Source organism: Castor canadensis, chromosome 5 (assembly GCF_047511655.1).
Source record: "Castor canadensis chromosome 5, mCasCan1.hap1v2, whole genome shotgun sequence".
Lineage (NCBI taxonomy): Eukaryota > Metazoa > Chordata > Mammalia > Rodentia > Castoridae > Castor > Castor canadensis.
In genome coordinates this window covers 158,478,278-158,490,657 of record NC_133390.1, presented here as the reverse complement: position 1 = coordinate 158,490,657, position 12,380 = coordinate 158,478,278, and the positions used below count along the sequence as shown (strand labels likewise).

At 34.7% G+C, this 12,380-nt stretch overlaps 1 protein-coding gene across 4 annotated transcripts in view; it reads right to left on the bottom strand.

The window, feature by feature from the left end:
- Itch (itchy E3 ubiquitin protein ligase) overlaps nucleotides 1–12,380 on the bottom strand; it is a 130,888-nt gene that overhangs the window by 26,559 nt on the left and 91,949 nt on the right. For all 4 annotated transcript variants that reach the window (XM_074074585.1, XM_074074586.1, XM_074074584.1 and 1 more), the window contains 2 exons: nucleotides 7,666–7,750; nucleotides 3,195–3,323 (listed from right to left, as the gene is read on the bottom strand). In XM_074074585.1, the coding sequence (XP_073930686.1) occupies nucleotides 3,195–3,323; nucleotides 7,666–7,750 (214 nt within the window). The remainder of the gene's footprint in view (nucleotides 1–3,194; nucleotides 3,324–7,665; nucleotides 7,751–12,380) is intronic.

Below are 12,380 nucleotides of genomic sequence, written 5' to 3'. Positions count from 1 at the left end.
TTGGGTAAAGGAAGTTCTATCTGAGAATGTTGTCTATATTAACATCTTCTCTTTCTATCCTTTGTTCTTAAGAGTCTTGATTGTTAACTGGCAGATTGCTACACAGGATAAAGGCTACATTTTTCAGTGTGTTCACATGACTTGGACTCTCGTTAATGAGCTCTAAAATACTGTCATTTGTGAGTTTCAGGAGGTTCCTTTTAAAGAGAGGAAAGATAGCTTTTTAGGTTTTTTCTTTTTTGTTTTGCTGGTGGAACTGGGATTTGAACTCAGGGCTTCATGCTTGCAAAGCAGGCATTCTACCTCTTGAGCCACACCTCCAGCCCCACTTACAATTTTTTCGTGTTTGCTTTTTCAAATCTCAATTTACCTTCTTTCGTATTTCAGCCTGGAGTATAACTTTGATAGTTAAGTTTCAGCACAGATTACGATGTGACACTGAGGATAGAGACTATGCTCTGGGATGGTAGAACAGAAAAAGAAGTATGTTGTGGGGTTTCCCAGCAAGCCCCAGACGACTTTGTACACTGGAATGCCTGCATTTTCCCCCAAACTACTCTTATCTAAGTGTATGTCACAGTACTGGGGATTGAATTCAGGGTCTTGAGCCAGAGCGGAGTCCTAATTTTATTTTTTCAATGTTGAATGTATTTAAGTATAGAAGTACAATTGACTCGTATATTGATTTTGTATCCTGTGACACTGTTAAATTCATTTACTAATACTACCAGTTTTTTCTTGATTCCTTAAGATTTTCTATGCAAGAATTATGTGTGGGGGGAAAAAAACATACTTTTACTTCTTCCTTTCCAATTTATGTCTTTTATTTTTTTCTCTTACCTCACTGCACTGGCTAGGGCTAGCTATATAATGTTGAGTAGAAGCAGTGGTAGTTAACATCTTGTCATATTCTTGATCATATGGAATGTATCATAAAGTGGTGATGCTGGCTGAAGGCTTTTTGCAAATACCTTTCTGTGGATAAGAACATTTTCAAGATGATTGAGAGTTGATCATAAATTTCCTTTATATTTTATCAAAAAATTTTCCTGAAATGATCACATGGTTTTTCTTCTCTAGTCTATTAATATGGTGACTTACATTGATTTTGTTTTTTATATTAAATCTTGCATTCTTGGGATAAACTCCAATGATGATGATATAACAATCCCTTTTATATCTGACTGGATTCAATTTGTCATTATTTTGTTAAGGATTTTAATAGCTAGGTTCATAGAAATATTAACAATTTTCTTTTCTTATACTGTTCCTGTCTGATTTGGGTATCAGAGTTATTATTATACAAGCCTTATGAGGCTTGTACTTCATAGAAAAATTTGAGTAGGATTTATGTTACTTATTATTTAAAAGTTGGATAAAATTCACCAGTGAGGTCATTTAGGTCGTAATTTTCTTTATCCTTGGCAGTACTAGGGTTTGAACTGAAGGCCTAATGCTTGCTATTTAAGTACTTGAGTTTAAACTCAGGTCCTCAAGCAGGTAGGCAGGCACTCTACAACTTGAAAAACTTAGTTTTTGGATAGGGTCTCATGTTTCTGCCCAGAGCTGGTCTTAGACCACAGTCTTTCTACTTACACCTCCTGCATAGCTGGGATTAAGGTGCAGACCACTGTGCTCGGGTTGTTCGCTTAGATGGTGTCTTGCTAACTTTTTGGCCTCAAACTGCAATCCTTCTGATGTCCACCTCCAAAATAGCTGGAATTCCTGGTGTGCACCATTACACCTGGACCTCCTAATTTTATTTTCCTTTTTTTCCTCAGAATTTTCTTTATGGGAATTCTTTAATTATGAATTCCACTTCTTACCAGATACAGGTATTTCACTTTTGATACTGATAATGTGTGTTTAATTTTTTTCTCTGTCAGGATTACTAGGGATTGTTAATCTTTCCCCAAAATTCAATTTCAAGCTTTGATTTCTCCACCATTTCATTTTCATTGATTTCTGCTTTATTTTTATTTCCTTTATTGTACTTACTTGGAGGTTAATAACTGTTCTTTTTCTAGCTTATATAGTGGAAGCAGAGATCATTGATTTTACACACCTTTCTAATTTTCTAAACTAGTTCTTCAAAGCAGTTAAGTTTCTTTCTGAGAAACACATTAGCTAAATCTCACAAATTGTGATATGCTGTGTTTTTATTATCATTCAGTAGAGAATATTAATTTTTCTTCTATTTTGGGGGGATCAGTTAGAATTAGTTTGAGTTCAGGGCTTCGCATTTGTTAGGCAAATGCTTTACTGCTTGAACCACTGCCAGTCTTGTGATTGTGTTGTTTTGAGGTATGGAACACATGTGACATGTGAAACTGGCCTTTTTATATTTGCTTATTTTTTTGGCAGTTGTAGGGATCAAACCTAGGGCTTCATGCATGCTAGGAAAGTCGCTATCACTGAGCTCTAGTTTTTTTTTTTTTTTTTTTTGCAGTACTGGTTTGCACTCAGGGTCTCATGCTTGTTAGGTAGGCAGTCTACCATTTAAGCCACTCTGCCAGCTCCCCTGACCTTTTTTGAGACATGGACTCACTACATAGCTCAAGCTGGCCTCAAATTTGCAATTCTCTTGTCTCTCCTCCCAAGTCCTGGTATTGTAGATGTGCACCACCATACCTGGCTCAGCCTCATTTGTGTACATATACTCAATGTACATGTACAATCACATGTGTGATTATTAGCACAATGAAGATTTTTCAGAATATATCCTCATCGTTAATTGCCACATGACTATAAAAACAGCGAATAGAAAATTCCTAAAATGTGACCCAATAAGCCTTAAATGACTTAATTAAAAGATGGCTCAAGGGCTGGAGACATGGCTTAAGTGGCAGAGTGCCTGCCTTATTCAGTAAACAGAAAGACCTACTTGAAAGTTAACTCAAGAAACAGTAAAACTGCCATGTGCTGGTGGCTCACAACTGCAATCGTAGCTACTCGGGAAGCAGAGATCAGGAGGACCTAGGTTCAAAACCAGCCCAGGCAAATGGTTCAGGAGACCCTATCTCAAAAATACCCAACACAAAAAAGGACTGGTAGAGTGGTTCAAATGGTAGATTGCCTGCCTAGCAAGTATGAGGCCCCAACTTCAAATCTGAGCACTGCCCCCCTCCCCCAAAAGAAACAGCAAAATTACTTCAGGTCTTTATGTCAAAATCTAAGGTGTTTAGAAAACTTACAAGGCAGATTTTCCTGTGCGGGGATCTATATAGGTGGTTGTTCTTCTGTTGTGGTCAACAAAATACGGAACTCCATCTACTGTGAATCTCATTTCCCAGCCTTCAGGTAAGGGCTTTTCATTTAATTGACTATAAAACATTGGGAAAGAAATGTGAACATATAAAAAACATTAAATACTTTTTTGCCAAGTACAGAAACTAAAAATATCCATAATTGTAGTGTAAAATATTTTAGAAAACCATTTAGATCCTTATTTTTGGTTGTATACTGGACATCTCTATCTGAATACCCTACAAACACATTAAGCTTACCATCAACAACATAAAACTCAATTAACACTCAGTCTTGCACCATATTCTTGGCTATGTCCCGCCATCTATCTGACACCCCACCTTAAACATTGATGGTAATTAAGCTCTGCCATTCTGCCTTACAAGTCTGCATATTCACCCCTTATTTTCAACCCCAACACTACCCTTGCTCTGGCTTTACTCATCTCTAAAAGGTTTTCCTGTCTCTAGTCCCTCTATGGTCCTTTTTGTTCTCTCTCCTTCTCCCATCTCTTCCCCTCCCCATTCTGATGGTTCTGGGGATGGATCCAATGCCTATTGAATGTGGGGCAAGAGTACTACCACCAAGACCAGACTTTACTCATATACTGATATTGCTAACAGTTTTTTGTTTTTATTTTTTGCAGAAGTGAGGGGTTTGAACTCGGGGCCTTGCATTTGTTCGACCACTTGAGCCACAACCCAGCCCTTTTCTGCTTTAATTATTTTTCTGATAGGATCTCACATTTTTGCCTGGGGCCAGCCTTGGACAGCAATTGTACTAACACCATCCTCCCAAGAAGCTGAGATTACTACACCAGGCCTCCCCTTTTTTAATAGTTTTTTTTTTTTTTTTTTACTCTGAAACCTCTGTGATCCTGGGTAATCTCTCTAAACTTTGGTTTCTTTATCCACAAAACAGAGAAAACAATGTCTATGTAAAGAGACTATCTGGGAAATACACAAGTAAAAATATTAGTCTAAAGTAAGCCCTCAAATTGTAATTATTCTTCATCTTCCTACTATTATAGATTGATCATTGTCTTCAAGTCTCTCTGAAATACTTCCTGAATACTGCTAGTACATTTATTATATTTCAGGTTGTGTGATAGTAGTAACTTTCTACTTTACAAATATTACGAGTTTTAAAAAGAATAGGAACTAGATTATAAGGCAATAGTGATTTAAAATGCTATACACTAAATAACTGAGATATCAGTATTTACAAAAACACTAGTGAACCTAACAACTATATTTTTACATTTCACATTATTATACAACTGAGTAGGGAGCTATTGCAAACCTCTTTTGCTATCTTTTTTGTATTCTGACATTAGGGCAACCAGTATTTTTGGTTGGTTAGGTATAATAAATGTTGAAAATTTTATTCATGTGTGCCAGTTCATTTTTTTCTATTTTTTACAGCTTCAATTTTCTCATCTGGTAGGCTTGTTATGAGCAACAACAATGGAAATGTTTAAGGTCACATTGGAAAAGACTGTCTGGGTTGTAGGCATTCAGGCTCACTGCTGAAGAGAGTCACTGTTGATCTTTGGATTGTCATTTTCCTCAAGTGTAATTGAGAAGAGTAAGAAATACCATTGTCTTGAATCAGTATTTTGTAAACTACATCAAAAGGTTAAGAATATTTAACTGTATTCATATAACTGATAAAATTATCAGAAATGGAGAAAAGAGGTTGCTTTCTGTTCAGTACCAAGAACCAGCTCATTTGTACTTATTACAAAAAGGTGACTCAAGAAACAGAATTTTCTTTTCCTTTTTGCAGTGCTTGGAATCAAACCCAGGACCTCATGCACTATACCACTGACCTACATTCACTTCCAGAGACAGAATTTTAGAGAGGAATTAAAAACTTTAAATTTTTTTATAAAATATATTTGTTATATACAATAAGTGCACTACAAATACTAGCATTTGTTAGTATGAGAAATAGATGTTATTTGTTTTGGTTTTTTGAGATAGGGTCTCATTATATAGAGCAGGGTGGCCTTGACCTCATGATCCACCTGTCTTAGCCTGGATTACAGAAGTTCGTCACCATGTCTGCTCAGGGATAGATATTTCAAATTTGAATCATACCTTAAAACATAAGCTACTAAAACTTTTGAATAATGGAGTATGTGTTGTGAAGAATTAATCATACACAAAAAGAGATCTGATCTTTGTCCTCAACTACTGGAAAGTGATCTGCCAATAGGAGTGTGACTACTATGAGTGCTTTTCTTTTTCTGGAGGCTTTGACCAATGGACAGTCAACAATATGACTAATGAAGGAGGCTTAGGAGATGTGACATCAGTTCTGATTCCTGGAGAACAACAAGCCAGGACTTACCCAATCTTGGATAGGGGATGAAAGAAAGGATGAAGACAAAAGGTCAGCCAAAGGGGCAATAGGTAATCAAGGTCAAATAAAAAAATCTGGATATAGAAAGTTTCTAGTTGGCAATATTCAACATAAGTGTGTATTATTCTATATCAATCATGGGTATCTGGAACCTTTTCAGACTCTTTTCTATGAAATTTTCCTCTTTCTGGTTCTACTTTATAGTCTAACTCTATAATAAATGTGACTGTGAGTATAATAGGTTTCAGTGAATTCTGAGTGTTATCTAGTCAAACACACACACACACACACACACACAAAGTATTGGTGGCACTGGGATTTGAACTCAGGGCTTCATGCTTACAAAGCAGGTGCTCTACTGCTTAAGCCATTTTACTCTGGTTATTTTGGTGATGGGGGTCTCTCGAACTATTTACATGGGCTGTCCTCAAACCTCAATCCTCCCAGTCTCAAGCCTCCCAAGTAGCTAGGATTATAGGTATAAACCACAGGCAATTTTATACATATTTTGAGACAGAATTTCATTAGGCAACCTAGGCTGCTGTAGATCTTGCAATCCCTCCTGCCTAAGCCTCCCAAGTATTGGGATTTTAGGTATGAACCATCATATATGGCTCTTTAGTAAATTATTCTATATGAGAGCAGTTGTGGCAGAATCTGCTTAATTGGTCTGAAGTAAGAGAGGTCTTAGGACAATCAAACTTGTGGTTAATGTCTAAACTGACTATACATTTTGCTAAACACTTTACAGAATGTAACCTACTGGCAGTCTGATAAAAGACATAGTATTACAGACTATTAAGAGTTGAATGTGCCTCCTTTCCAAATGCTTAATCTAAGTCCTAGCCGATAGTACTTAAGGATGTGGCTTTATTTAGAAACAGAATAGATCATATTAGAGTATGGTGAATCACTAATTCAATAGAATTGACATTCTTATAAAAAGAAGAAATTTAGAGAAAGTCATATACCAGAATAAAAACATATGAAGACTGACACAAGCCAGGAAACTAAAAAAAGTTAGAAGAGAGGTCTGGAACAGGTCCTTCCCTACTGCTTTAAGAGGGAGTATTTAAAAAAAAAAAAAAAAAAAAAAAAAGAGGGAGCATGGTGTTACTGACACTTTTGTCTCTGACTTCTAGTCTCCAAAATTTTAAGATAATAAATTTCTGTTGTTTATACCACTCCATTTGTGGTGCGTTTTGTTAAACTTGCCCTAGCAAACTAATTAAGTGGACTAACATATAATTTTATTAAGATAAGCAATTGTAATGGCCCAAACAATGTATACACATGAATAAACGAATAAACTTTTTAAAACCCTCAAATATATTCATTTTATCCTCTTTAACCCAAAACCTCCTTTGAAAAAAAAAAAGACAAGCAATTGTACATAGTTATCAAGACATTAAACCAAACTTATGATAATGTCAACTTCTTATAATGATGTCTGTAAACAGTATTTTGCGATATCTGCAACAACTATAGATACTTTAAAAAACCTGTATGTTTTATTGGTACGAAAAAATCATTCAGATTTTTCTTACTCTCAAGAAACTTTTTTTCTCTTTCAAAGTATATAGGTGATTAATGACTAAGGCCTTTGGGGAAAGAAAATGCTAAGCATTACTAATTCTAGCATTACTAATTCTACTAATAATGGAAAAACATAATAAATTTCAGATTCAGGTCAGTGTAACCAACTTGTATTTTTTTGTCCCCTAGGTCACATACCTTGAATGCTATCCAGTTATGCCAGATTAAGAAACCCTGCTTCAGAATTACTAATCTGGTTTACTACTAGCATATACACACATATATATGTGAATATTTTAATGTAAGTATATTCTCATGTATGAGTGAGTTTTTTTTCCTATTCTCAAGAAAATCTTAATCTTATCTTAATCTTATCTTTTTCTTACACAAAAGTAGTAATTTTTCTATTCCCAAAGTATGTAGGTGGTTAATACTTAAGGCCTTTGGGAAAAGAATATATAAATGAATCAGAAATAGGTAATCTTTTAATAACTTTTAATAACTAAAAGTTCTTACCCTTGACTTCTGGGGTCTTCCCATTGTGTAATTCGAGTGTTGTGGTTGACAAAATATACTCTGCCATTGTTATCAGTTCTCTTCTCTTCATAAACAAAACAAAAAGTACATTTATGTTATCATATGACTTTTTCCTCAAACTAAAACAAAACAAGCTGAATGCGCCCATGTCCCCATTTCTCATTGCACTGTTAAAAATTCTGTAGTTTCTACATCACATCTTTAAAAAGGCTTAACTTATTAAATGCATACACTTACTAAAGTTACAGAAATATTATTACATCCTAGAAGCTAAACAAACTTAATTCACAAACTCCCCTCCACAGGACCTTTCAAGCTCCAAAAAACTAAGAGCAGTAAAATAAGTTACTTAGCTTTTCACACATGACCTCTTTTGTTTTTTGTTTTTTCGGTGGAGATGGGGTAGAACCCCAGTTCTTTTTCATAGTAGAATAGCCTTAAGAGGTAAGGTAGTTTTACTTTTACTCTGAAGATAAAGAAAACTCAAGCAATTTAAGTGATATACTCCAAGACTCAGAATTAGTAGCACAGATAAGACAGAAACTTAGGTCTCCACTGAGGGATTGTTTTTTGCATACTGCATCATCCCATTTCTTAAAATATAAACTGGTAGGGGAGGATGTTAACTTCATTGTCCTTTGTATATGTTTGGCATTATTCAACTAGGACATATTTATTTTGTGGTACTAGGGATTGAACCCAGGGCTTCATGGGCCTCAGGCATGCTACGCAAGAGTCCTACTATTGAGCTATATCCCTAGGCCTCAGTGTTTTGTTTTGTTTTCAATTAAATTCTATTCCTTAATATACCTAATTCTAAAATTCTAAATATGTATAGTAACCTTCTATACATACACTGGCTCAGTCATTTGATTACTGCATCAAAAGCTGCTACATTTTTCCCGTCAACCTCTTGCTTTGGATTATCCTTCTTTTCTTCTTCCTGTTGTACAAGTTTCCCTTGCTTTCCTGAGCTTTCCCCATTAAGGTTTAAAAGACATGTGGATATCATTTTTTCTTTTAATAAACAAATGAAACAGCTTGGAAATATCAATATTAAGCTCTATTATCTTTAAGCTACTAATTTCTCTGTTCTATTACCAACTAATTCTTCAAAAACCTGGACAATTCCTGAATCTGAATTCTTTTGTAGTTGGTCAACATGTTTCCAAATATATAGTTGATGTACTATATAAAGTTGGAATGAATTCAAACTTTCTAAAAAGCATGGTTCTCTTAGTGCCGCCAAAAAAAAAAAAAAACAAAACCTTAAAAAACATGGTTCTTGGGAGGGGGTGGGGGCAGGGGGGAGAAATGAACCAAGCCTTGTATGTACATATGAATAATAAAAGAAAAATGAAAAAAAAAAAACATGGTTCTTAAGAATGAATAATTATTAAACAAAAATTTAAACTTAATGCCATGTTGACAAAGCTAACTTTCATGTTCTATGAAAAACTGATACTCATTTCTCAAATAATACATATTTAAATCCTTTTTATATTTCTTTTTTCTCCCCCCTCCCCTCCTATATATTTCTTTAAGCAGGATATTACAGGATTATCCAAATTATACCTTGTCTACTAGTATATAAAAACAAATTGGCAATAATTATATTTCTACCACAGTTTGCAGGATTTCAAGTAGCAGTGATGTTGAGTTACAATGGATATACTAGTGAATAAGTAACATGAATCTATTCCTGACATCTCAAGCTAAAAAAAAAAAAAGGCACCCAGAGTGCTAGTGCTATAGCTTACACTTGTTACTTTATGGCAATGTAAGTTCATGTCTTGGTAGTCACATTAAATTTAAAATTTTTAATTTACTTACAAAACCTAGAATTACTTTGTTTAAAAACATATATCCAAATAAATTTATATATATAAAGTTTACATGTTAACTTATATATGTGCGTATATATGAAATTCTTTTTTTGTGTGTGGTACCAAGGACTGAACCCAGGGTCAGTACTCTACAAATGAGCTATACCTGTAGCCCCCCTCAAATAATACTGAACATAACTGAGCACATTCATATTTTATCTACTCTGTAAATTCAGACTTCAAGGCCAGAGATTTTTCCCTTCACAAAAAAACATAAGGCAAGGTAAAGTCAACAGCAAACTTGTTCCCATGTATGTTCTAATTATAGTCTACATTTCTTGGGAAAGGCTGTAAAAAGCATAATTTCAAAGGGTAGACAAACTTGCAAACTGAAGGCTGATCTACTTAATGAGAGGAAGTAGTGTGGTTACAGAGCTGATTTCTTACTTTGACAGAAAAAAAATTATATAAATAATACTGAACTTTTTGACCATAAAACCCAAATGCACATCAGAGCATTTCCTGACTTAATGAATAAAACAATAAAAAAGAGCTTATTGCTGTATTATGTACTCTTTCCTAACAGTTCTGAAAATGAGAAAATATATAATAATTGATTGGTAAAGCCAGCTATACAAAGCCCTAGAAGACTACATTTCTGAACCAAAAGCATTCTTTCTTCTCTAGCCTCTATACTGTGCATGTGCTAAAAATTCTTCACTGTCAGCTTGTTAAGGTGGTAATGTCCAGTACCTTGAGCACATGAAAGTTTGAGAGGGCAACAAAGTTGGATTTAAGTTTACATACTGTAAGAAAAATAATGCTATCAATCTCAGAATGGAAACTGTGAGCTTATAGACTATAAGCTGAGATTCTATTTCCTGAGACAACATGGAAAGTAAGTTGGTTGTAACTCCTCATCTGATACAAGAACCAGTGGTTCTACAAATAAAAAATACCTGCTAGAGACAGTGAGTCATAAAGCAATGCTCAACCTGAGAAGCAGGACAATCATGAACATTTAGGAAGGGGTCAGCACTTCACCTTTCAATTAGTGTGAACCCTTCTTGCAAGGCAAGAAGCTAATTACCTAAATAACCTGGGTATTCGGAGGCAGTAAGTAAAAAAAACTATTGTTGGCTGATGTAAAACTGAAAAATATTAGGATAATGATAAATATGAAAGGCAAGGACCAACTTGCAGGAAAACTTTTCTATAAAGGCAACAGTGTATAATTCAGACTTCTGTGAGCAAGGGGCAATTTTCCTACAGCTGCTCCAGAGGATGAGTAAAAATAAAGAGTCTGTTTCTGACCATCACACCATGAAGCAGGTTATGGCTTTTCTGCATTAAATTTATAGTGGCGGGGTGTGACAAATGACCTTCAGATATGCCCTTTTAGTGCACCAATTTGTTATTCTGTAACACAGACATAAAACAACTCTAGAAATAAAGCTTGCAAAGTATCTGTGTCTAGGAATGCAATCTGACAGGTCAGGTTCAATAGGTCTCTTAAAGGTAACATCCCCTCTTCTAAAGATAGTCATATCAACACATATTGGACACTCTAAGACACGAAGCTTTGGTGAAAACAGGAACAACTTTGAAATGTACTTCCTTTGTTATAAGACAGGAACGAAAACAGTTCTAAGTACTACCTAATACATTATTTACCTTTTTGACCCACAGAAGTGTTTGGAAGGTAAATAATGTAAGAACAATGGGAGTTCTCATAAAAGAATTATACAACCAGTCTTATTTATTGCCTAGATTCATATGATCTTGATAAATCAAAATTTTCGTTACTTATTTTATGACCAGTATTTCCCAATAAGAGTATCTGGAAATATCACCTGAAACATCAGAATTAATCATAATATTATAAAGTATCTGAAGCCCTTGCTTCTGTAACTGTCTTTTCTTATCTGTTTTCCCTTTCCTATGCTCTCTTTGGCTTTTATTCAAAATTGTTTCTATATAGCTATCTTTATTCTGTAATCCTACTACATTAATATGATGTTACAAAATGAAACCTGATAGGATACCCCATCTTAAAGTCTGTTAACAAAATTTTAATAACTAAAGTGTTAAATATACTTAATAACAGAGCATACTTAGCAACATGAGTATGCTCCATGATGTAGGACACAAAGTCGCCACACGCCACCCCTTACAGCTTCTCCTTTAAGATAATGCCAACACAATCAAATTCTGAACTGTGCTCTAGAAGAACCAGCATGATGACATTTTAAAAGATTTTTTTATTTTGAAACAATTATTACTTATAGGATGCTGTAGAAATTATACAGTCTCAACATAGTCTTTAACCAGTTTTTGCAATGGTGACATCTTAGTAGTACAGCACCAAAACAAAGAAGCTAACATTGATACATTACTGTTAGTGGCAGACTGTTCAATGTTCACCATCTTTGAAAGCTAAATTAATGTGGATACATACATAATTCTATACATTTTGATCCCAAGTACAGATTCACGTAATCACTACTACCCTCAAAATACAGAATTTTTCCATTACCACCTAAGAACCCCCTTATGCCACTTCTTGTTTTTCATCTACCTCCCACCTCCCCTGCCCACTAACAACTGCTAACCTATTATCCATCTCTAGTTTTGTCATTTTAAGAATGCTATATGAATTGAATCATACAGTATTGCTATACTTTCAGTGTGTCTTCCAAGGGTTCTTGTGTTACCAGCTTGGTCCTCAGTATGGTGATACTGGAAGAGGTGTACCTTTAAATCATTAAGTCATTGGGGAGTGCACTAAATAAACTTCTTTAGCTTATAAAACACCTTAACCTCAGGTATTTATAGTAACAGAAACTGGAATAATGTAATATATAATTA